At 41.3% G+C, this 26,484-nt stretch overlaps 1 protein-coding gene across 2 annotated transcripts; it reads right to left on the minus strand.

Moving 5' to 3' along the window:
• Positions 1–297: 297 nt before the first annotated feature.
• On the minus strand, positions 298–24,836 carry LOC133443886 (BTB/POZ domain-containing protein 10-like). 2 transcript variants are annotated; one of them, XM_061721203.1, is made up of 8 exons: positions 24,673–24,836; positions 15,964–16,208; positions 15,558–15,876; positions 14,241–14,343; positions 9,369–9,489; positions 6,598–6,795; positions 5,304–5,414; positions 298–2,035 (listed from the first exon to the last, which is right to left on the minus strand). In XM_061721203.1, exons 2-8 carry the CDS (start codon positions 16,151–16,153, stop codon positions 1,602–1,604), a joined length of 1,476 nt encoding a protein of 491 aa, XP_061577187.1. In that variant the 5' UTR covers positions 16,154–16,208; positions 24,673–24,836; the 3' UTR covers positions 298–1,601. The 2 variants fall into 2 exon arrangements, with proteins under 2 accessions (XP_061577187.1, XP_061577186.1); XM_061721202.1 differs by lacking the exon at positions 24,673–24,836 and adding an exon at positions 19,953–20,239.
• Between the last annotated feature and the right edge of the window lie 1,648 nt (positions 24,837–26,484).

A 26,484-nucleotide genomic window follows, 5' to 3' on the forward strand; every position in this document is an offset into this window, starting at 1 on the left:
TCCACCCTCCACCTATCTCCCAATCACCAAGTCAGTATTGTTTCGGCATCCGGGTTGCCAGCTCGGCTCTAATTATCGCAGCCATGGCAGCCTACGTTCCTGCTGCATTCTGCAGCCTACCTGGCAACCTCTGGTCGGGGGGAGGAGGGGGAGGGTACACGCCGCTCAACAATATTTTGAAAGTGACTGCAGTACCAGTTTTGGCCATTTCTTACAGACGGCTCCTTTAAGGTCAAATTTTATTTAAAAAAAAAAAACGATTTGACTTAATTCATTTAAATAAGGAAGCAAGCTGTAAAGTTTTTGTGAATAGCTTTTATTAGAAAAGTGTTCTGACATCCTGTATGTTCACAGCAGTGACAATGAATCTGTGCAGATTTTCAGAGCAGCGCAGTCGAAACTGAAACTGTAAAAACTCCTTAAGGAATCAAATAAACAGGAATACATCTTTAAAAAAAACAAGAAAAGTCTTCAATAAGCATCTCTTAAATATTTTAAACTCAATATGACCTCCACTGGAAAAAGTAATGTGAATAGTGGCCCCTAAGAGACACTGAAATGCACTTTCCCCGGGAGGTACGACATTCCATTAAAAAAAAAAACACAAACACACTCTCACGCACTTCATTATAATGTAAAACAGTACTCAAGTCTTCACACGTACAGAACGTAACAGAACTCCTTTGGTCAGATAAAAGAACAGACTGAGGCTACGTCCACAATAGTCCGTCTGGGATCTCCGTCTCTGGACGTGCATCACATGGTCACCTGCTCGCCCTGCATGTGCGCTTACAGACTGATGGAGGTTATTTTGCTGTAGATTGTTCCTCGCATACAGGCAGTTGCAGTGTTATTGTTGCTAAATACAGACTTTGGCTGTATGACGGCTGACACCAAGGACGACACCTGTGTCGTCTTCTGGTGATGATCACAGGATACAGGACACAGAAACCCAGGAGACCAAGTGGGACATCTATTTCTCCGTTTCTAAATGTTTACAGTTCTGTCCACTGTCCTCAGACTCCAACACCTGCATTTAAAAACCGAAAGGAGGGGAAATAAATAAATGGTTGATTTCTATCTGAATGGAGCGGATGCATAACTGGCACGACTTTAAAAGGGTTATGGACGGAAATGGTATTAATGTGGACGTAGCCTGAGCGAACAGAGCTGAGTGAGGACTCCTGCCGACTACGTTCTTGTGCACTCGGATGCTGTGTGGACCAAGAGGCTGCAGCAGACGTGCAACAGAAGGCAAAGTGGTGTTTTGCCACCCGGGAGGAAGAGGAGGAAAGAGTAAGGACTTCTAAAAGTCTGCGGGGTCAGAGTTTGAGGGAGGAAAACAAATCTGTGCTCGCAAGAAAGCAACGGCTGGCCAGAAGTGCTTTCATTTTAAGATGCCAGATCATGTGTGCTTATTGGCTGTAACGGGCCAATCAGGTGCTTGGTTTGTGAGAACGACACCCACAGTTGATGCTTGGAGAATTTCTGAGCTTGTTTGCTGTTTCGTAGCGTTGACCGTGTCTCTGTGTAATGAAAGCACTGGTTGCTGGTGCTGTGAACACGGGGAGGGAGGGGGGCGGAGGTGCGGGCCGGCCGGGTCAGGCGGAGGGGGAGTCGGGGTCGGGCTCGTAGCGGTAGGTGGCCTGAGTGTGGGTGCTGCTGGGTGCAGGCGGGCCCGGGAGCTCCGGGGCCTGGGGGCTGGGACCGTCGCAGGCCTGCGGGCTGCTGTCCGGGCCCGGCCTGGTCCCGGGGAGGTGGGGGTCGCCTGAGCCGGGGGGCGGGGGCAGCGTGTCCAGCTCGTCCACCTGCCCCTGCGGGTGCAGCACCACCAGCTGGTCCTGGGGAATGTCCGCCGCCGCCGCCGCCAGGTTGGTGGTGGACTTGGATTTGACGCACTGGAAGTCGACGTGGCGACTCTTCCCCTCCTCCTTCTCCCAGGACATGCGGATGAACGGACGCTGCACGTAATTGTAGATGACCTCGGGGCGGCCCCCGGGGCGGCGCTTCACCTTCTCCTTGTAGGTTGGGTATCCTGGGGGGGAGGAGAGGAACATTAAAAGTTACTGCAAAGTTCAAAACCAATATTGTAAAAAAAACAAAACTACAGGATGAGTCGCCAGTTCTGGGAATGAAACACCAAGAATGTAGCGTGTCGTAAAAAAGGTAACTACTGTTTTTATAACAATTTGCCTTTCCCCACCGAAAAGAAAAAGAACAACAAAATAACAGAAGGGTTTATAAAACACAGAGGAGCTGAACAGTGCTGATCCAGACCGTCTTTATGAGCTCACCGGCTTCACATTTATCCAGGAGACAGAAATACTGGCCTTGTTGTCCAATAGGTGGGAAGAGAGTAAGAAACCTCCACATGTGTTTTAGGCTGTGGTTTGAACTTGTGTAACATTAAAGCAGCTTATGGGTAAGTTGGCTTTGACTTGCTGTTCATGTCTTTGAGGCTTTAAAGATATGATTATCTTCTTTTGCATAATCACTACAGTAATGAAACCTCGTGTTAATTCCAACATCCTTATGTCCTTCCAACCTGACACTAACATGTTCTGAACTTTGATGGTGCAGAGAAACTTTGGCCACGTTCAAACCTGGTCTTAAGCTGCTTACTGGAACAGCCCAACTACAGATGTGAAGATCACCTGGGATGCATGTTCATGGTCTGGACACGGCCTTCTTCTCACATGGTCATACTCAGCTTGTTTTTAGAGGGAGTAAGTGTGTTCAAATGTCCTCTTCAGTGCTGACAGTGATGTGTGTTAAATCACGTGCTTATGAGCAGCGTTTCTGCAGATACTGTACTAAAATAAAATGTCACTTGAGCTCTGTGACAGCGCCGTCTACGTCTGTCTTCATGGTGCAACTGTACTGCCGCCCCAGTTCCTTCTCTGTACGTTACAAACAGGATCACAAGGTGCAAAAAAGTTGAGATTAAAACTAGAACAGGTTCTGTTAAAATGGCTAATAAAGCCTCATCCCTGCCTCGGTACCGCGTCCCGGCCTCGGTATTGGCCTTAGTCGTCTTTTAGTCTTCCGGGTACAGTAGGTGCTTCTTTTCATTTGTGGCTCAAAGGTCTAGTGGTTATCTAGCAAACCAAGCGGCTTTCAGCGCCTCAATTAAACAACTAAATCCCTTTGATCCCCTAAGAGGAAAAAAAAAGGACACAATAACTCATGGAGCCAAGGAGGGATTTACAATTAAAAAAACTGAAGTGAGCTCTCCAAAATGCTCAACAACCTGTTGGGGGAGGAAAAAACTAAAACTGCTGACTGCAAATGAAACACTGACTACGTTTACATGCAGTCAAAATTTGGGTTATTGCTAATATTCCGGTTACGGAAACATTCGGAATATTCCGTTTACATGCGTGAGCAAACAGGGTTATCCCTGTATACATGGTAATTAGGCCGCGTTCAGACTGCAGGCAAATATCCGATTTTTAGCCCATCCAGATTGAAACTGGATGACTCTTTTGAAGTCTGAACAGTCCCAACTGCATGAGATCCGATTTTTGCAAACCAGATGGAAACCACCTCCGGGAGGTAGTTTCATATCCGATCGTTATCTCATTTGGGCAGATGCGTCTCAGTCTGAACAGCTCCAAACACTCAGATCGGATATGACTGTCCCAGACGCTCCAAACCACCCGCCCATTTCCAGTTGTGGAGCTACTCATCCTTTCACAGAGAGCATGTACAATCTCTGATGTCACGTCAAAAACTATTATTTGTAAGTGTTGCAAATTCACATTACAACATGTTTTAATAGCAGAAAAAAAGACCGCATTTCCACGTACGGTGCGGGTCGCCGCTTAACCTACGCCGTAGGCTCTGCGTTGGTGTAACGCGGAACCATAAATCAGCCTTCATATCTTCCTATCAGTCGCGCTGAGAGCCTGAACCTGCAGCCCGTCAGCTCATTTGTTGTTCATTGCTGGTTCGTTTTGTTAACTCTGAGCTTTGTTGGTTGGTTTGTTAGTTTGCTGGTGGTTTTGTTCTCATCACCTTTCTCTGTTTCTCATTTTGCTGGGACGTCGGGTCCCTCCACCGAGACACAACTTTTGCGGTATGCGTTCATTGCTATGTCTAAAAATGATGCGCAGTGCCGACCCAATCAGAAACGGTACAGATATTTTGATTTTTTTTTATATATATAAAAAAAATAAAATTATAAAAAAATAAAGGATCCCATAACCTTTGATCAGGTGGGCAGGACGCACCGTTTGCCCCAAAACCAGCCTCGAGTTCCAGTAACAGAGGTCCGACGGGAGGATTAGAGTGAGATGGGGCAGTGTCAAACGATTTAAAATATTGCACAGTGTATGCCAGCTTTACAGGTATGGAACAGTATGTGAGCTGGCTCCATATTGTTATTGTTTTTGATGTCGCAATTACATGACTTCACACAATACACGCGCTGGGTGACGCCTCCGCTCCGACGTCGTTGCTACGGCAACCCGTCAGATCAGTCAATGATGTGGCCCAGTCTGAACAGAGCCAGATCCGATTTGGACACTTGCTAAAAACAGTGTGGACAGTCAGCCCTGAAAATCGGATATGAGAAGGAATCAGATATGAATCAGATTTCCCTGCAGTCTGAACGCGGCCTTAATCATTGGGAATATCTGGATCAAAACAGTGACGCGTGGAGAACATCATGACGCAATTCCTGTCATTTCCGCTTCTTCTTCCTGTATCCAAATTCAAAACAAATGCTGCTTCGCGCAACTTTTTCGCTCACCTTCTTGTAAATATCGCTATTCCTGTACTTTCTACCGTCTACAAATGCCAAAATGTTCATATCCTTCATTACATTTATAAAATGATTAGTCTCCTGCTCACTCCAAAAGTGTGGCGTGGTCTTGCGTTTCTCCGTGTTTAGAACTACGTCCTGGACTCAAAAGGATTCCTTGCGAACAGAGCATGCGCAGAAAACAAATTCATGTTCCGTTTTATCGGGATATCCCGTTAGGCGTTTACATGACCGAATATTCGGGTTTTAAAAGGAGTAACCCAGGGGTCATATTCGGGTTTTTAAAAACCAGAATATGAGCAAATTCTGGTTATTTTAAGGGGTTATTGGTGTTTACATGGCCGTGCAAATTCGGGTTATTGCTAATATTCGGGTTTTAAAAGGGTTAATGACTGCATGTAAACGCAGTCTATGATAAATTCAAAACCAGCATCGATGTTTGATGCTCGTTTGAAAATAACTGGAAGAAATGCAACCGTTAAATATGACATTTCAGATCCCGTATACTTGATGACGCCATCAGGAAACTCGGACGTACCTTCTATTCCCAGCCGGATCTTCTTCAGGCCTCGGTCCTTCAGCACCGACTTGGCCACGTCTCTGTTCTCTATGTACTTGAAGAAGCGGTAGAGTTTGGTGCTGTAAATGACTGGAGAGAAGAGACAAAAGACTCACGTTACAGAAACAGACAATGTTTTAGCAATTGACCTTACTTTAAAAAAAACAGCTAATGAAAACCAAGAAAAGATTTGTAATTCACTGCAATTCTCTCATGCTTGCGTATGGAAACACATTTTAACTGCAAGACTATTATATTGAGAAGTGTGAAACCAAAAACATCAAAATCTTTTGGTTTAGTGAAAATGGGTCCGAGCAGGAGCTTGCAAGCACCACCGGCTCCAGATTACAAAGTTTACCCAGATGTTTCTGGATCACATGAGAATTGCATGGTAATCTGATCGTTTACAGACGCATGTCTTACCATTTCTTGCCTTTTCTGGTATTCGTTTGTTTTTTTTAATCCCCCGATTCTTTTCCCATTTATCACCCAGTGCTCCTACCTAAGACAGTCCTGGGCATTGGTCCCTCTACCAACCCCGGGACGACCCTACTGAGCTCAAGTCTACTTAACTTGAGGAGTGAGCAGGCTGCTTTTCACCAGACAGGCAGAATTTAACCCATGACCTTCTAGCTGTCAGGCGGCTGCACTACCAGCTGCGCCACCGTGCCCCTTTTTCTGATATTCTACGTGTAAAAAAGGATGAATGGTGTCAAATGAAACTTTTTTTAAACTCCTGAAGTGAATCTCTCCTTGTGCAAGGCTCAAAACTCTTCTCAAACCTTCCACTGGTCAAGGTAACGTTGATGTACAAGTCAGAGGATAAGGAGAGTTTCATTTTGAAAATTCAATGCAATTCTCTCATCATGCTTGCGTCTGGTTTCCTGCCCGTTGGCTTTGACCAAAACCAAAAGCAACCAGAACCAAAAATCACAAATGAAAAGTTCCGGTTGTAGCTGCGATGGACAAGCTTCATCATCCAAACAGTGTCACTCCACCACAGAGCAGATCTGTATCTACTACCCTTTGTTCCTTCAGCTGAGCAAATAATGGGATGAAGAAAATTGGATTCAAATTGTGAGTGAAGACTAGTTCTTTTGGTTGGTTGTTTTTCTTCCTCAAACTGCTTCACAAGCTTGTCTGGGTTGCCTGATCACTCCAAGATTAATCAGTGAACTCTCATCGTCTCCACTGGGCCGTTCTCTCAGCTGTTACCCAAACTGTTGCCAAAACTCCTCATCGTAGTCGCGGGTTAGTCATGACAGTATCTTACTCTGCGAGTACTCCTCTCCCATCTGGGGCGGGTACTCCTCGTCCCAGTCCACCACGTCGTCGTCCGTCAGCACCACCACGTGACACTCCCTCTCGCCGCTCTGCGCGCTGGCCACCATCAGCGGCAGCACCATCTCCTCCAGGTAACACTCAAACTGACGCCGGGCTCCGTCGTTGGACAACTCGTGCATCAGGGCACCTGAGGAACAAATGAGCAGCATAAACTCTTCTGAAACCACCAGCCTAACATTTAAATCAGTTTCAAGATCACTGAGATTTTTAAAGAAAATGAGACACGTGCACATTTATTCCTCTCCTGTTGTTTCTGTTATACGTGTTATGTAAACACCTCCTTGCACGTGAGTATGTGGATGATATAAAGCTAAAAACCAGGATTGAATAGATCCCTGTACCCCTGTAGCTGTGGAGGGGAAGTTGCTTCCGGGATTCTGTCCTAGATGTACATGCTCCATCACCTTTATTGTCTCTTCTGTCACTACTTCTCTTTGTTAGTCACCTCCACCAGAGTGTCTGCTGTGGCTACAGCAGCAGCTGTTCAGCTGTGTGACGACCATGAGAGCTGGAGACAGGAGTCCTTCACAAATGGGACTGATTTAAACATGGAAAATTATGCTTTGTGCTGCTTTGGGCAAATACATTATTTCAAAATCTTTGTTAGATATACTTTCTTCTGCAAGGATTAATCAAGCGCAACAAGGAACAACAGCACTGTGGATGAACTTGATAACTGAATTGAAAAACCTACTGAATGTGTAATTTGATGGATCAAGGTGTGATTTATATCTGAACAATGGAGGGGTGGGTTGGGAGGGGGGATTGAAGATGTACCACGATGCACCACCGAGAGGGATCGCAGGTCCTTCCTCCCCGCTGCCATCAGACTGTATAACCAGGCCTGCTCTCAGTAGCCAGTGGACAATAATATGACAATAAGATGTGCAATAATATAAGATGTGCAATATCTGCCAATCTGCCTGTCTACCTCACAACACTCCACCTGCTTTTTCTGCACCGTTTCTTCTTTCAACCAACTGTATATACTGTTCATATTCTGTGATTATACATATTTTGTATATATTTTTTATATATTTTTTATTTCTGACTTTTCAGTCTTTTTACCCTCCCCTGCATGTGTGTGCTAAGTGTACTGCTGACAACAAAAATAAGTTTCCCCACAGAGGGAGAAAAATAAAGGATATCTTATCTAGGATATCTTATCTTATGTTGATAATTATTGTCATATGTGTATTATTGTTTTTATCTATCTTTCTCTTTGTTAGATATAACTATTTTTAAGTCTTGAAAAACCTTACATTCTTTCTTTCGATGTCTACTGGACACTATCTTTTCTTATGTCTAAAATCTGTCCTAATTTCTTGCTGGATTTAAACCTCCTTTAAAAAGAAGAACTCTCTTTGACCTCTATTGAATCCGTTGTGACTTCAAGTCTTCCTCAATACAGCTTTAAATAACGCTCCTTAAAATGAAATGGGGTCTGGCTGTGTTGTGATTAACAAAAGGTGACAGAAAAAGAGTTTCTTTTCCAGGTGTCTTTTCATTAAATTGTTTTCATTTGGGTGTGAGGATATCTCATGACAGTCACAGCAGGACTTTCTCTGAAATATAACTAAAACTTTCCCCCTGGCAACAGGTAAAAACCAAGGTGGACCAAAGCTGCTGCTAACGTTTACCCTGAATAATCGTATGTGTCCGGCACAAGACAGGTTTTCAGGTCACATCTCACTTGTAATACAAATGTACAGCCACTAAATAAATGTAAATACTTTTACACTTTTAAGAGGCATTGTTTCTCAGCTTATTGTCCTGTTTTTAAGCAGTAAGGATGTAAAAGGCTACAGTCAGTGCAGTTTATATCTCTCTGATGCCCGTTTAAGATGCTTACAAGCTTGATTTACAAGAGCTGAGATTTGATTGGGTTACTGTAAACGCTTAAATTACCCACTTAACTCTGTTATACAAGACTGTTTTCTTTAGCGCAGGGCTGTAAACTTGTGTAACTTTCCAGCTGAATCTGCTCAGGTAGCTCAGCATCCGTCGTCCTAAATATAATCTGCACTAAACCAAATGCATTCATCTGTACTCTAGAACATCCCATGTTGTGTCAACTCAAACATGTGTCTGGTTTCTTGATAGAAGTGCAAATAAACAAACAAACACACAGGAACCTCCTCATTATCGGTTATATTTCGGCATAACGAGCAGCAAGTCGTACAGCTAATCATGACCTACTTAGAGCTGAACAGAGAGCAGCAGCCGCAGCCTGAGAGCTGAAGCATCTCCTCCCACACACTCATGCACACACAGCAACAAAAATACCACTACCAGGAAACAAGCTGACAAGTCATGTTTGTTTCATCCAACATAGATGCAAGCAGATATTAATACAAACAAAGAGCTTTGTTTAGATTCCTCGGAAAGCCCACTACATCCCAGCTGTAGATGAATATTGTGCCAAGAGCTTTGAATGTCAGTTAGCGACAGATGAAAACGTTCACTCTGATGCTTCTCCTCGTCCACAACAAGTCAGCCGTCTATCCATAACCAACACAGAGCTACAGCCATGTTGAGAGATAAATTAAACATGTGTTTGTATTCTTCTGTAGTGAAATGATACGTTAGCAGTGAAGAGATCCCTGCGACACACTCACCAAACTGTGTATTGACGAGACGAGGAACCACATGAGCCTGCAGCTCCACACAGCTGACACAACAAGCGGTCGGAGTACTCACTGAGGTCTCTGCACTTGATGGTGCTGTAGTTGAAGGAGATACAGAGGTAGTCACATGCCTCCCTTAGCTCGGGAATGGAAACACCGTCAGGGCAGCGGATTATCCCAGACTTGTAGTAATCCTGCCATTTTCACCCGCGCATGCAAACACACACACACACACCAACAAGTAAATAGGTAGGCAGGCATTCACGCACGCACATACAAGCAGAGGAGAGGGAAAAAAAACAAGACGCTATAATTATTGCTGCTTCACTCTCGGAGGGAGAGAGAGAGGGAGAGAGAGAGATGAGGAGCAGCAGGCGGTTGGAGGGAGGGAGAATGAGTGGCAGATGGGCAAAGTGGAAAGGGGAGGGATAAAGAGCGAAAACTGATGAAAGCAAAGCGCTGCTGACATCACTTTCCCTACTTGCTCTACTTTCCATCCTGGCGCTGCTCTTTCTGTGCAGCCTGAGACAAACGAGCCTCTGGTGACGCCCCCCACCCCCACCAGCTTAGCTCTCACTACCCCTTTATCAAGTGGATAACATTACATGCTTACCAGAGGCCGAGTCAGCTGACCAGGGACATTGCTTATTCTCACTTGTACAATAATTTTGCATTTCCTATGACCTGTTTCTATGATGATGATTTGTTCTGCTACAACGTGATGCTGCAGCAACTTCCAGTCAGACTGCTGTGAAGGTCCTAGTTTATTAATACTAAGTGCACTGGGGAAAACCTGAGGCGTGTCTATAAGACATCACCTGGTTTACATGCCATTTTCAGTTTCACTACTTAAAAAAAAAAAACAAACACTTTATACCTGGAATGATGTTTCGCATGACCTTCGTTGAAGGACAGAGCTTGGCCCGCTGATGTGGCAATGAGATGCACAGAATTAATCAATTTTCCAGATTAAAAGGTTAGGCTTTTGTCATTAGACTTTTACATCCGTCACCAAAAACAAAGACGCTCTTACAAGTGGTTAGCTGCAGAGCAAGTAAAGCTGGAGGCGTCGATTCTTGCTTGCTCACAAGTATTTTACTCTTCCAGGATCAACTTTAGTTTTTGCCCAGTCACTGTGAGTTTTTTTGTTGTTTTTTTTCAGAAAAGAAGACAACTAGGTAGGGCTGTGCGATTAATCGATTTAAAATCTAAATCGGATTTATTTATCAAAATCGATGTTAAAAAAGGAAAATCGATTTTCCTTTTTTGCAGCTGTCTGCATTACAGACAGAGCTCGTCTAGTCATCTTTGTTTGGTCAAGAAAATTGTAAATGTTGTCACTTTACTAAACTCAAGGAGGATTTACAGTATCTTTCAATTGCACTTCATTCCCAATAGGGACATTTGTTTGCTATTTTTCTTTAAAAATAAAGATAAAATATTTTAAACAATGTATTCCATTGTCTTTTGTAGTTTTACCAAAAAAAATCGAAATCGAAATTGAAAATCGGGTTTTCAGAGAAAAAAATAAAATCGGGATTTTATTTTTGTCCAAAATCGCCCAGCCCTACAACTAGGTAATAAAATTACACAGCAAATCTCAGGGAGCAGAACATGATATTGTGCAGTAACAGAACAAGTGCCATCGAGGTAAAACTAATTTCTATGATATAACGTATGCAGATATAGCAAAATATAATTCATGCAGATATAAACAGACATGTGAAAGCAACATCAGATTTTCATAATGACATGAAACAACATTTCATTAAATCAGTGGATTATGCCATCTGTTTAAAAGGGGTATAAGAGCTTTTATTATCACAATTATTTAATCCTCATCAGGTTTTAAAAATCAGTTAAATATATATTCTGATTAACAGCATAAATTGACACCTGTCATTTATTGGCAAAATTAGATATTTAGGGGAGGTGTGCACAAGCAGTGAGTGGAGAAACTAAGTGAACATTTAGTACCAGTAACTTCAGTTTATTGAGTTACTATAAATATACAGTACAGACCAAAAGTTTGGACACACCTTCTCATTCAAACAATAGGAAATGTGTCCAAACTTTTGGTCTGTACTGTATGTTGACCCACACCTCCTCCGACAACAGTCGGTCAGGGGTGGCAGAATAAGAAAACAAAACTCATTGTTTTCTAACGGAAATGCTCCTACACTTCGTAGTTTTATGTCTAAGCCATGTTCTGGCCAGTTCATCTACAATCACACCCCAGAATAACTTCTGATAATCTCTCAATGTAAACATTATTAAATAACCAAAGAAATGCTTTCACTCTTTTTCGGATTTTTTTAACACTGTAAACTTAGTTTCATCTAATAATTTTCTTTCATATAACCATTCCTTTCAATATGTTTATGTTTTATTTAGTGCATTTATATGAATCGTATATCGTCTGCAAACTATACTTACTGCAGTAAAATATCACATCATTCACATATCCAAAAAAGACAAAAAGGTTTTTGTCCCAGATGTATTACCAAAAAGTTGTACCGACTCCACTAAATAACTCCTTAACCAGGTCAGGACCACTCCACTTACACCATGAATTTACATAACAAAACTCATTCATTATACATCATCCTACCTACTTCTATTTAGGGTCACATGGTAGCGAACAAAATATGATCTATATTGTATCAAACACAGTCTTTAAATTTATAAAAACTCCACGGCTTCTGCAATTTCACGACCTTACTCATTGACGCACACATATAAAACACTCAGACACACAATATATCTCTTTCTTTTAAATAGTTAAAAAAGGTTGGCTCCTACATTTAAAAAGAAAAAAATATTAAACTAATTTACAACTTCATGTTATTGAGAACCTTATTTCTCAATAATAATTTAATTGGCTAGCTCTTAACTGTTTTATTTTCAACAATACTGTTAAATTTTAAGTCCCTTTGCTATTATTATTTTTTGATAACATTTTGTTGTACTTTTCCTTTTAATTTTGTCTCATTAGAACTTTTTTTTATAGTTTTGATACCAATTTTCCAGTAGTAGTTGTTTTAATGTGTGTATGTATGTTTGAGTATACACAGTGTAAAGTTTACTTTTCTTCTTTGCAAGCCCTCTGTTATTCAGGATTTTTTTTCTATACACACAATAGTCAACATTTGAAGCGGATTAAAAAGACAGGTTAGGCAAGAATTTTGAACAATATCCGTTTTTGTCCTATGACAACTTTGATTAAATGTTTTCATCCACTTCAAAAGCTGCCTACTGTAGATACTGTACTACTGGGCAGCACTTTCAAAATGACTAATGCGCTACATTTACATCCTCCACAAAAACTCGTGTCCAGTCTTCTTGAAGTAATCATTTCCTGCACAACTACGAGTCTCTCTCATTTATGTGGAGATGGAGCTGTACTTGGGTTCACTCTTCTATTGCATGACCTGATTTCATGCTGTCATATTAGAACGTTTAACATGCTAACGTAGGCCTGCGCTGTCTAAGGTATTTGCCCCTTTGCGCTGTGTTAGGCTCTTGAAAGCAAAATGCTTAAACTTTTACTATTAAAATCAAGTGAAATTGATTAGCAGCTCCTGGTTCTACCTACCATCTTAAATCATATGGAGGTTGTAAGGTTGTATTTAGATTTTCCACAAGCTACTTTTGGTTTATTTCATAATGACACAGTGCAATTCAGTCAACGCAGATATATTCTATATTGAACTCTGAGCTCAGCACTGCTGACTAGTGGAGGAGTTGACTTAACCAAGGAAAAATAAAAGATGCATGGAAGTATGAGGGCAACGACGTGCGGCAATGCTTGAAATCGACGTGCCTGTTTACGTGTGAAAGGGAGCATGAATAAGCCTTTGGTGTTCAGCTCTGTTACCTCACAGCGAGAGGGTTCCCGGTTCAACTACGATGGAAACTCGGCGTGTGGGTTTAGAAATACCATTTCCACATCTCCAGATGATGTATCAATTTCAATCACACTGTTAGCTTTCTTTAACATGTATATAGAAAGCCTTAAGGGTTAACTCCTAAAGATGACAAAAACTTTGCCATTAAAATCAACCTTAAACCCTCAAGCATCCATCAAATGATAATATTCTAACAATTGCATTTTGTTATCTTTTCCCTCTTACAGATTTGTATATTTTTATACTGTCCTGTATGTGTTTGATTAAGTACACTTCTTAAAAACATCTGACAGCAAAACAAATGTTAGCCTCTATAAATCCATCACCTTTTTTCATTAGGCCTAAATGGACTTTATATAATGATGACTTTAAAGCTGGATCACAATTTGCAAGATAGATGGATAGATACTTTATTAATCCTGAGGGGAATTCTGATGAAGGCTGATGGCAATGAGATAACATAACTCTCCATGGAAACTGCTTTCAGACAACCAACTGTAGGCTAAATTCAGCTAGGATGACTAATGTATCCTGACTTAATCCCCCATTTTGGTTTTGTGAAACATCCTTCTGGTACAGAAAATGGTAGTTTTATAAATTCCTTTTCTTCATACTACTGCCTCACTGAGGACAAAGATTTGGTTAATATGGGGTAATGTCTGGCTGTAACTATAGTAGACCGTTTACTGAGACTGCACATATTCTCAAAGATATACGATCCCCCTTGTACCGAGCAGCATTTCTTAAAATAAAGAGCTGACGCTGTGTCTTTGGATTACAAAGTCAGCTACTTTAGGAGGTTTTATATTGCTTCCATAATTACATTCAATGGATCAGATATTGAGAGATAATTCATATAAACCAGATGAAAGTTTGGCAGGAGAGATAGGCGAAGAAAGAACTGGGCTGGCCAGTGAATTTAAGGCTGTCATCTCTGGTGCAGGATTGTTCAGAACTCACTATGACCCTGGGAGGAGGAGGAGGAGGAGGAGGAAGAATACCCAGGGCTGCCATACAGACACAATGTGCACACTCACCAGGATGGCTCTGAAGACAGTAGAGCTGATGCCATCTGCCACTTCAAACTCTCCTTTTTCATTGGGTCTAGTGAAGTTGTTGTCTCTCCCGGAACCAAACATCCTGAATCCAGAAAAAACAACAACAGGTGAATCATTAATGACTGCAAACAAAATGTGCATAACAGTAATACCAACTGAACTGATCAGTGATCATTAAAGCTTAATAGCTGGAGAAACATGTTCAAAATAATGAAGAAATAGAAATTAAGTACTTACAAGAAGGATATTTGTCTGTTTATTGAGAGAAACTGTGTAAATCTTTGGGGGGGGCTGCATGGTTTGGTGTTATATGTGATGATTTTATCAAATCAAACACAATCTTGACTCAGCTAACAAAGTCAGATCTGTGCAGCACCATGAAGGACTAGAAAGCAGCAGTTCTGATATTAGGTTCAGGAGGTGGAACAGTCCTCTGCCAACTGGAAGTTTAGTTATTCAGTTCATAGTCTGCATGTTACAGCGTAGTTGATAAAATGGTTTAAACTTCGGATGGATAGGGGGAAAAAAAACGCATAAACTCAAGAGAAGATTCTGTATAAACTAAGACTGGACTGGATAAATGTTTGTGGATGGGTTAAAGCAGCATATAGTGCAAAGGCACTTAGTAATCTCTCTCTCTCCCTCTACCGCTGATTTAGTAATCAGCGCTAGAAAAACAACTTTTTTTTTTTCCTTTTCTAAGTGCAGTCCATTTACAATTTTACTGTATACAAAAATGAGGGTTAAAATACAGTTACAGTTGTAGTTTCTGAGATTAACAGATGGTTGATGGGTTGAAAGGTTATGGAAAAGCCTCCATCTTTACTAAAGAATTATATCTTTGGTATAGCTGTTCACTTTCTACTTTCAGCAGAAGCTGAGTTTGAAAACACATTCAGGAAAGGAAACATTAAACAACAGGTTTCTGAAGTGAAGTGTGAAATAGAGCACATGTACCAAAACAACTTTACTTTGCCCATTTGACACTTATGATAAAGACTGTTTCCTTAATGGGTTTAAATTGCAATGTCTTGTATGTCGGGCTCTTTTATTCCCGAGTTATGTGTAATAGCCCATTTGAGTAAAGTTAATTAGCTTCCCCGATAAATGCTGTTGTGTGGGCATTGGGGTGTGTGCGCCAGATACTTTATCCAAAAGAAAAAAAAGAAGAGCCTTTTACCAGGACTATATATATATATATATATATAAAAAATACGTACATACATACATACATACATACATACATACATACATACATACACAGAATACACTTATACTGCATCTCAGCACCATTACCTGCCCAGCATGGTGTTGGGTTGAGCTGTGAAGATTCCAGGATCCACCACAAATCTGGTGTTGTCCACAATAAGCGTCACTCTCTCTCCTGGTCGCAGCCCACCACGGTGCTCTTTGCTGCACAGGTCGTACACGTAGATCATATCACAGGATCCTTGAACCGCTAGGCTGGGTTGGTGCTCCCCCCCAGGAGGACCTAAGAGCCGAGGTATGTGCCCCCCGTTGAAAGCTGCACCAATGTGGGAACAGGGATGAGAGACCCTGGGAGGACGTGGACTGGAGGATCTGGAGGAGGAGCCTCCATCACCACGTTCACGGTCTGTGAGAGGAGATGAACAAAAGAAAGTTAAATAAACACTAACTGTTGTGGTGTTTAACTGTGCCTGCAGATTTATTTTCCTCTCACCATGCTGTCGAGTAGGAGAGGTAACATTCCTGATGCAAGGCGTCAGCTGGTTTTCTCCTCTCTCGTGGGAAGACTCCCGTGAGCGATCACTGGAGCGCCGCCGTTGTTCCCGGTAATGTTCTGCACCCCCCCTCTCTCTGGCCCCGCCGGTAGCACCAGCACTGGCACCAGCCCCATACGGACTACTCATGATCCCGACCTGCTGCTGGTGGTTGTAGTCCGAACCTGGCAACCCACACTCCTCACTGGCCAAAACACGACACATGCAGGAAATCAGGATCAGCACTTTTTTGTTTCAAGATAAGACATATCATACAGCCAAGAAAAAGAAAATGCATAAGAAAACTGGTGAGGCAAAGATGTCATGGTCTGATGAGTTTTCTCCTGAAAGACTTGTTAAAATGTTAAAATACATTGCAATAAAAAAAAGGATTCTGAAGTTGTGAGGTCCACAGTAGGCTATTCAATATGAAACATTACTATTAGTCACGTAAGATGGAAAAGTTTAAAAGGAAGCTGAAAGCTTGAAATAGTGATGTCTCCCCTCAACCTTCACAACCAGGAAAAGTCCAACTGCTGGACATAAAACAGTTATTACAAACTTTGAAGAAAAAAACACACACACACACAAGGACACAATAACCACCACTGTTCATGGGGCCCATTTGAGGCTAATATAACACAGCAATCAGAAATGGTGAAAATTGTTTACTTCCTCCACAAAATCATTTTTCAAAGTTTTGAAAGCCAACCACTGCACCTTGCCTAGGAGTAATTGATGTTTCCTTATGTGCTCCAGTATTTTACAGAAATAGCCCAAAACATATTATATTTTATTTAGAAAAAAACAAAGTTTAGAAAGGAAATGTATTAACCCCTTTTCTTCGGATGCTTCTAGTCTTTTCTTTTTTTTGCCATCTTTTCTGTTATTTCCCATGAGAAAATACCCGATTTAGATATTTATAATAAAGCACTAACTGAAAGAATGCAATATTTTGCCATCATGTTGGAAACAATAATTTCATCTTAAGCTTTAGTGTCCAGCCACAACTAAAGGAGAAAAGATGAGACATCAAAAGTCTGTAATGGCATTTGATTTCTATTTTCAATGTCTGCATAAAGCTATTTGCAGATGTTACATTCAACCATGTGTCAGATAAAATAAAATACATAAATTAAATTAAAAACTGCCATCATCTACTAAACGCTCTGGATGACATCAAACATCAGTGGTAAATATTGAATTAGCAGAACTGTCTTTTATCCATCAACAATTAATCTATAACCAGAACTGCCAGAAACAGGTTTTTTTTTAAATGATACAAAATCATTTATTATGTTTTGTTGTTATGATAAATTACTCTTGTAGGATTTTGTTGATGACTGAGCCCAGATTAGTTACAATGGGAAAAAGTGTAAATGGCAATTTAATCAGTGGTTTTGAACTTCTAAAGCAGAAATACATTCAAGTCTCTGTAATGAAGAGAGCTCAGTTCCCACGAGATGAGCTGTGAGGAAATATGATGACCACCCACTGAGAGAGATAACGCCACAGAGACAACAAATGGAAATAACAAGAGGTGGAGGGACGGAAAGAGTGAGCCCTGCCTTCACGACCCGTTACACATACATGAAGACATAACACAGTGGCTTCCCTATCCGTGTAGATTTAAAATGCTTAAAGGAGCCGTCTGTAAGAAATGTCCAAAACTGGTACTGCAGTCACTTTCAAAATATTGTTGAGCGGCGTGTACCCTCCCCCTCCTCCCCCCGACCAGAGGTTGCCAGGTAGGCTGCAAAATGCAGCAGGAACGTAGGCTGCCATGGCTGCGATAATTAGAGCCGAGCTGGCAACCCGGATGCCGAAACAATACTGACTTGGTGATTGGGAGATAGGTGGAGGGTGGAGCTTCAGAAACAATACTGACTTCGTGATTGGGAGATAGGTGGAGGGTGGAGCTTCAGAAACAATACTGACTTGGTGATTGGGAGATAGGTGGAGGGTGGAGCTTCAGAAACAATACTGACTTGGTGATTGGGAGATAGGTGGAGGGTGGAGCTTCAGACCCAAACAAAAAATGACAACATAAACATCAGTTGAGGGCTGCAACTCCTCTTTTTAAACTGGAATATCCTGGCTTGAGTGCTGTTGTCAGTGACATAAGTATTTGAAATGAACATGATTTTTAAATGTCTGTTGACATATCAGGGTCATTTTATGATTAGTTTTATTATTGCTCTTACATACAGCTCCTTTAAAGATTTAAAAGCAAAATAAAAACTGCAAATCAGCTCAGTATCAAGCTTCACAATAACTGAATAAGAAACACACTTTAAACATTTCCCTTCTGTTTCCACCATGCACCATGCTCAAGAAAGAAAGTTATTCTGACAGAACTTTGAAAAGGTGGTAACCAGATGGACATCGGACGACATCTCAGCAAGCTGAATGGCTAATAGCAGAAGTGTCTGTAAGAACGGAGCCGAGTCACAGGACAGACTGTAGCAGTATCAGCAAAACAGGATCACCAGCAGTGTGGTGACAGAACAGCTCCCAGATGCCCAGTCAAGGTCACAGACTGATGTTTGATTATTAGCAATCCATCAGTGTTGAGATGCAGACATCTCAGTGTTGCTCATGCATTATGAATATTATATATAAATAAAGATCAACGTCTTTAATGCAAAATGTTTGTGAAAGCAGGTAATGTTGGTGCCAATTCTGCTTCTATCAAAGAGAAACCAAGCATCTGCTAACCAAATCGTTTCTGTTTATAACATGCTGCTGCCGACTGGCAATGTCCTTGAAAACAAGGGTCACCATAATAAGGAAAGAAACATGCATACTTTTGGTTCAGCTCATTTAAAAGTCAGTTCCAGCACGATGCAAAAAAAACAAGGCACAAGACACAGCAAATACCAGCAACCAAAATGTCAAACGAAACAAGTCATTTTCCAACTGCTAAACGATCTATGACTAAATATAAAGTCTTCCTTTACATGTGCCTGACTCAACGTGCACATTTCTCTCTCCAATGGGATTATAAATGCTTGGCAGAACTGGGGCAATAGAAAAATGAAAGAGGGTCTTCCAGCCAAACGGGCTGGCGGCCAGAAGCCAGACCAGCGGGGAGGAAGGAACAAAGGAACTGAGGAGGAAACATTTCACTGAGGGCGGGTAGATGCTCTCATCCCTCACATGGCAATGCACATCTACGGCAACAGAGATTTCCCACAGCAAGGAAATCTAACTGGCCTATTATTTCAGTGATCAAATTTCCAATGTTGGTAATGATATCACACTCCCCCCCCCCTTTTGTTTTGCTGAACAGGTCAATGAGCTGATGGTTGCAGTCAAGATGGAAAACAGGTTAAAAGAAATGAGTTATGTAAAAGACAGAATATGACTGACAAAGATGCAAGGCTCTCTGACTGTCTATTAAAAGCATGAGGTGAGAGCCATGAGGGGGTGAGGGTCCGATCAATTATTTAGGGGCTGCTGACACCGACAGAGATGGACCAAGGCAGGAAAGCTGCTGTGGAGCAGCATGGGTTCAATTCAAAACAATTTACATAATGCATTAAATTTATCATTTAATTCAAAAAAATCCAATCATGAGAAGAGTATGGACATTTTCCACGTCGAGGAACCTAATAGACGAGGGTTTGTGCCATCACTGCTCCCCGTTATTATGTTTTTGAATGATGGTTCTTTGTTAAATCGACGCAGAGCCTACGCCGTAGGGTACGGCGTAGGGTACGCGGCGACGCGCACCGTACGATGCGCGTCGCCGCGTACCCTACGCCGTAAGCTCTGCGTTGGTGTAACGCGGAACCATAAATCAGCCTTTCCACGAACACTGGTCCCTTTCCTTCTTCTAGGTTTTCTTCCAGAGTAAATAACATGCATTACCGCGCATTGGCAGTGTAAATATGCAGGAATAGCGGTGCTGGAGTGGTCTGTGCCTGTAAAGGGGGTTTGCACCTACCGGTCGGAATCAGAGGGCCAGGTGAAGACAAAGCAGCACGGAACCAGCTGCGGGATGACAGCGGCACAAAAGCCCTGCGCTCCTGCGAACAAAGCGGGCTTGCCGGCGGCTTCAGCATCCTCGCTCATTACTTTCCAACTTCCTCGGCATCGTTTTTAACACATTCAATCCCCGGACTCTCACTCGCTACTAAAATCCCAACGCTTCAGTGTTAAGGCTTTAAAAAAAAAGGGCATCAGCCGTGACACGAGGAGGACCTGCGCCGGCCAGCTGCTCGGAGTCACCGGGAGGACCTGAAACTGTGAATGGAAGCGGAGCCGTGCTGCCTTCAAGTGCTGCTCGGAGCCTGCGGCTTCTCTCTGCTCTGTGTTGCAGCGGGGCATCTTGTGCTCACTGGTCGTTCATATGAAGTGATGGGGCTACATTTTGCCGTATTCAATTAAATACAGGCTTCCTACACATTTTTTCAAGGTCAAATTCAAGCACTTTCAAGGGTCATTTTCAAAATCTTCAAGCACCTTATCGCTGGGGTAAAATATATACAGGAATATATATATTCTCATAATTTTTTTTCCCGCTTTTTAATCACAATTATATACATTGTATCATGCTGTAAACATCTAGTTATGTTTCATCTTACTGATTTTATTTCTCTTTGTAATAACTAAACTATACAGCCTGATCCCAATTTTGTGAAAGACACACGGTGCGTCCGAAATGCCATACTAAACAGTATATACTAAAAAGTGTACTTAAGTTCGGCACACTTTTGAGTAAATATCAGTAGTATGCATTAATTCGGACGGACTATTCAGAGCGCACACGTCACTTCCTGCTGTTGGGAGGACGTGACGTGTCACAGCAGCAGTAGCAGCGCACCGCTCCGATATTTCCCATTTATCCTGGCCGAAACAAGATTACATTATATAATATTATTATATAGGAATATTATAATATTCATATTATATAATAATATTATTGTACTTAATATTATACTTATGACATATACGTATCACTTAGCAACCAAACACTGCTGCATTTCTTTGTGGGAAGTTTCTGCTTAGCTAGTGTCCATCAATCCATACTGATAAATTTCCCTGGAATGAGTATGGATAGCGCATACTATTGTGTACGTACTAATGTTTCGGACGCACTAAAAAATCTCACATACTGTTTTTGCATACTCATTAGGGTATTAAGTATGCAATCTCGGACGCAGCCACAGGGTTATAATTTCAAGCACTTAAACTAAAATTCAAGCACTTTTCAGGCCTTGAAAACACAACATTGAAATCCAAGCACTTTCAAGGATTTCAAGCACCCGTAGGAACCCTGTAAATAAATAAATGCACTTCTATCTAAGTGTCACAAATGGCAAATTCAAGTCTGAGATATATAGGCTACCTGAAACAAAGTTAACGTAACGAACACCTCACACAATCAATTTCCTCCACTTCGAGAAAAGGTTATAAAGAGAAATGCATGCCTAAAAATTTATTAGTTGACCTTTTTGAAATACTAGTGGTGGGGGAAAAAAAAATATTGCAATATATTGTTGCGCTCTCTGTTGCAATAAATAATCGATAAACTGACGGCAAATATCGGTATTTTATTACAACACACATAATGGATTTACGCGGTTGTCCCCTTACTATTGTTCATGCACTTCAATTTGTCCAGCTGTACAGTGTTTACATTTACAAGCCTAGGAGGCAGTGAGGTACTATGCCAAAATTAAGTTGCTTACTGACTTTTCAGTATTAGAAACAAAGCAGTGCACAGTCCTGGTTTATATAAAACACGTTATTAATGTTCATGGACTTTAATCCGTGCCATTCGGTGCGCAAAAAACAGATTGGTCAGAGTTTTTACAGGATTAAAGCTGTCAGAGAGGTCGGATTTTTTTCTTTCCTTTTTCTGAACACATTATTCACTGGCTACTCTCAGGATGGAAGGACCATTTCACCCAGTATAACAATAAATGTTTTTGAATACGATCACAGACTATACCTTTAAGGCATTCTGGATCCAAATGTGCTGCAGTGTCAAACAGCATAGTCTCAGTCTCAGGTCATGTCTCCTCCAACAGGATAATAACCTAAAATATACAACTAAAAACACCCAAGAAAGGCTAAAAAGGAAATATTGGACTTTTTTGTGGAAAACGTTGAAACGTGCAGTCTTAGAAGAAACCCTTCAAATCTGTGACGGTTGGAGCAGCTAGAGGCACTTATATACGTTATCTGGAGCGTGTTTAAGCGGGATGCGTAATTGCAAAAGAGCGACGCGTGGATGAGAGAGTGACACTGTGTGTGTGTGTGTGTGTGTGTGTGTGTGTGTGTCTCTCTACGGCACGCTGAAGTGGAGAAGTTGACCTTGAAGGTTTGAACAGTGTAACTGGACACATTCAGCCGCATGTACAGCATCAGTGTAGTAAATAAAAATGCAAACGCTGCGGCTTCTCCAGCTGGAAGTGTCCAGGTCTTCCTTACCAACAGCTGTTTCATTTGTGAGCGGGTTGTAACTACAAGCTGCTCGTCCCCTGAGCAAAGCGCCGCTTTGTGCTTACAACTATGGTCGGCACAGGTACAGCATGATCAGAAAGTTGTTAAATTCTCACACTTCTCACTCGGTTTTGGAGGGGGGGGTGGGGGGGGGGCTTACCTATATGACCAATCTCTCGTTTTTCACACCTTTTGGTCTACCTTGAGTGGCAAAAAAAAAAAAAAAGGTGATCTAATTTCCTGCCTTTCCAGAAAGTGGCTCTTGCATACAGGCACGGTGATCGGCAAAAGCGGGAAATATTCTGCAAAGAAATGCCAGTATTTGCCTGATGAGTTACAGATATCATTTGATTGGAGCGATTGCCTCAAAAGGTATAAAGCTATAAAGTATTAAGCTATAAAGCAGGGGTGGGCAACCCTGGTCCTCGGGTGTCCCTGTCCTGCATGTTTTAGATGCTACCCGGCTTCAACCCACCTGATTCTAATTAATAGTCCTCATTAGCTTGTCATCAAGGTCTGGACAACCCCTGCTATAAAGTATTACGCTGAGGGCACCGACTAATTTTTCAAGGCCTGTTTCATTCGTTTTTAATTTAATTTTAAATAATTATCTTTAACTGCAGTCCCAAAGCAACATCTGATTTGCATACGTCTGTTTTCAGTAAGTTTTCATTACTTTTATAAGTTTCAAGTTATTTAGTGATGATTGTGTTTTTTTCTTTCCCTAATGGAAAGGTACCAACACATTTCTCCATGGCTATATGAAAAAACTGTATACACCAAACATATATTTTTTAAATGTATTTTCAGGACTGCTTCCAAACATGGTGGTACACTGTGGCACAAAATGTTGATATCTCTGACTTGCATGGCGATATACAAGACTGATGCACACACACTGCTGATAAAATAACAAAAAATGTGTCTCCCAGTGTGTAATAGCCATATCTTTCAGGAAAAACAATCTTATGTCTATTAAAGTTTGTGACAATGTTAAAATACAACAGATATGTACTTTACACTGTCGAAATAATGGACGTAATGTGTAATGAGGTGTAATGAAAAGTGTCTGTTTCAGGTGTAATGAAACTATAGTATAATGGCAGTGTAATTTCAAATGCTGCAGCAAGACTGCTGACTGGTACAAGGAAGTGTGAACATATTACCTCCGTCTTGGCTTCCCATTCATTTTAGAATCAAGTTCAAAGTTTTACTTATGGTTATTAAGGCTCTAAATGGGCAGGCCCTGCTTATATGAATGAACTTCTCCAGTTTCAGTCAGCCACCATGTCCCTGAGATCCTCTAGTCAACTACATGTGCCGCGGTCACAGCTGAAACTGAAAGGTGATAGGGCCGTTGATGTGGCTGCTCCCCGACTGTGGAACCAGTTACTTGCGGAACCAACTAGTTCCACCTTTAAGTCTAGATTAAAACCTCACCTCTATTCACTAGCTTTCCCAGTCCCCTAATCTTGTCATTTCTTGTGTCTGCGTTTTTAGGTAAAATTTGTGATTTATTTGTTGTCACTGAATGTTCTTCTTTTTTTTAAATTTTAATTATTATTATGAATATCACTTTGGTCAGTGATATATCTGTTAAAATCTGCTTTATAAACATTTTACTTACTAATTTCAATTTCAAAAGTCTTCCAGTTCACCTTTGTGCAGTTTCTCTATTTGGCGTACTGGCATTTTGATAAAGAAGCCTTACATCTCAATACAACCTGACAATATCAACAGCTATAATAACCTTTATTTGCTTAAATGTGGAGTAAAAGTAAAGCTTTTGTGAACCCCAACAAGCTGCACTTAAAGAATCCTAGCAAGTCACTTTAAAAACACAGAGGAAGCAAAAAGTCCCTCTTATGTGGATAAACTGCATTAAATGAACCTCTGCTTGAGCAAAGGGCTTGTGATGAACTACATTATTTAGCCTATGTTTGGTAGGTAAATAATGAATAAGTGTTGACATGTTGTGAATAGACAGCAAGACATCCTTCCCCAATCACTGACGAGATACAAACGTGTTTATACCAATCTGTAATCGATTAAAAAAAACAAGAAAAAGATACACATCATCAAAGCAACATTTCTCAATCATATAAGTGGACTGAGAGGGTTTAATTTAGTTGTAGCTTGTTAACTGAACTGAACAGCAGCTGCTCCCGTTAGCTAGCTCCCGCTACACACGACACTATAAAGCAGCTTTTCTTTACCTTTTTCCGTCACATTCAGCTTCCACCTCTTAACCGATTACTGGGACAGTCCGTCCTGTACAATGACTCGAAGAAAAGTAGGGCAAAAAGGCATTCGTTTTCCTAGGAAAACTCCCAGCTTACACAAATCACTTCTTGCTGTAGAGATTTGTTTTGGTATGAGATGCGGAGATCACGTGGAAGATATCGCGAGACTCCCGCAAACACCAAAACATAACTCGTCACAAGTGTGTGTGTGCGTGTGTGTGTGCGTGTGTGTGGCCACGTGGAAAAAGCACGAATGATGATCCCCAGCACAAGTGACATACTTTATTTTAATTTATCCATCAATAGCATACACTTTTATTTGGCCTGTTTTGTAAAGGCATCGTTAGATATATAAAAATATAGAACAGGTATTCTTGATTGTTGCAGTGCATTTAAATATCCGTTTCACGTTTTATAATCAAACTCAAATAACATTCAGTGAATCGACGAGAAGTACCAAAATATAAATTATGCAAATCCATCTAAACAAAAGTAGCCCTCAATTAGGGCATTGTCAAATCATCGATAAGAAATAAGAAAAAAAGAAATGGTCCAATTTAAACCGTCTCCATTAGAAGTAACTTTACAGCACTACGTTTTTAAATAAAAGTGCATGGCCTATATAATGAAATGTTTGCTTACTCGAGAAACTAATAAATATCAATATGATAAATAAAAATAAATAGATACAATAAAATCGACTCAGACTGAGCACAAAGTACATTAAAAATTCTGTTAAAAGTCAAAATGGTCAGTGTTGGAAATGTAGCTCCAATTGTAAAGAGACAGATACAAATCACGACCGCTGGGACTCGAACAGCTTCTCCAGGAGGTCCAGGGCGTGCTGGATCTCCTCGGAGGTGAAGTCCCCCAGCTCGGCCGGTTCCCCCGGGCGGAGCCTCCTCGCCTCCCCGCCGCCCCCCGTCCTCCCCGCGGCGTTGTGGATGCCGTGCAGCCGCAGCTGCAGCCACTCCCGGCGCTCCTGCACCTGCTGGTGCTGCCGGAGGTCGTGCATGAGCTGCATTTCACTCACCGTGCGTTTACTGCAGAACCAACAGATAGCCGTTAAGAAAAGGCCAATAGAGAAGAACTATAGCTCATAACTTTTCATTTATAATTAAATTATAAATGAAAAATTATGAGCTATAGTTCTTCTCAAATTAAATTTGTAGTCCATGATGGGGATATTGGAATTACCTTAGAGGGCGTCCTTTACAGTGAATGCTGAGATTTACAATGCATAGTGAAATTAGTAGGATTTTATAGTCCATGGTTTGAGTGATGACCTGTTAAAATTGAAATAAAACATTATTAAAGTATTTTTTCATTGTATATATTAATCTACAAAGCCTGTCTAAGAATTGTATACATCTCATTTTCAGCTTATTTGGAAATTAGTGCAGAAGTGAAACATTCCTTTATACCCTGCATGATTTAACACGTTGTGAGTAATTTTTTGAGAAATCTTCATGTCCCCTTTATATTAGCTATATGTACAAAAAACATCACATTACCCTATTAAAAGAAATGTTTCAAGAGCTTTGATGTACTACCTAAATGATAAATCAACAAGAATATACCTGTGGTGGTGGCTTCTTCTCAGTCTGATTAAAGTGAAAATGTGGTTCCGGTCTCATAAGTGAGTCCACTCCAGTTTGGTGGTTAGCGCCTATTAGTTATGATGAGCACTGGACTCCCTGAGCTCCTTTTATAGCCCTGGTGTTCAGCCCTTGATGAGCTGCCTTCATTATTGCTGTTGATGTCATACCTCCAGGTCCTGGAAGG

Source organism: Cololabis saira, chromosome 5, assembly GCF_033807715.1.
Source record: "Cololabis saira isolate AMF1-May2022 chromosome 5, fColSai1.1, whole genome shotgun sequence".
In the NCBI taxonomy this organism is placed as follows: Eukaryota; Metazoa; Chordata; class Actinopteri; order Beloniformes; family Belonidae; genus Cololabis; species Cololabis saira.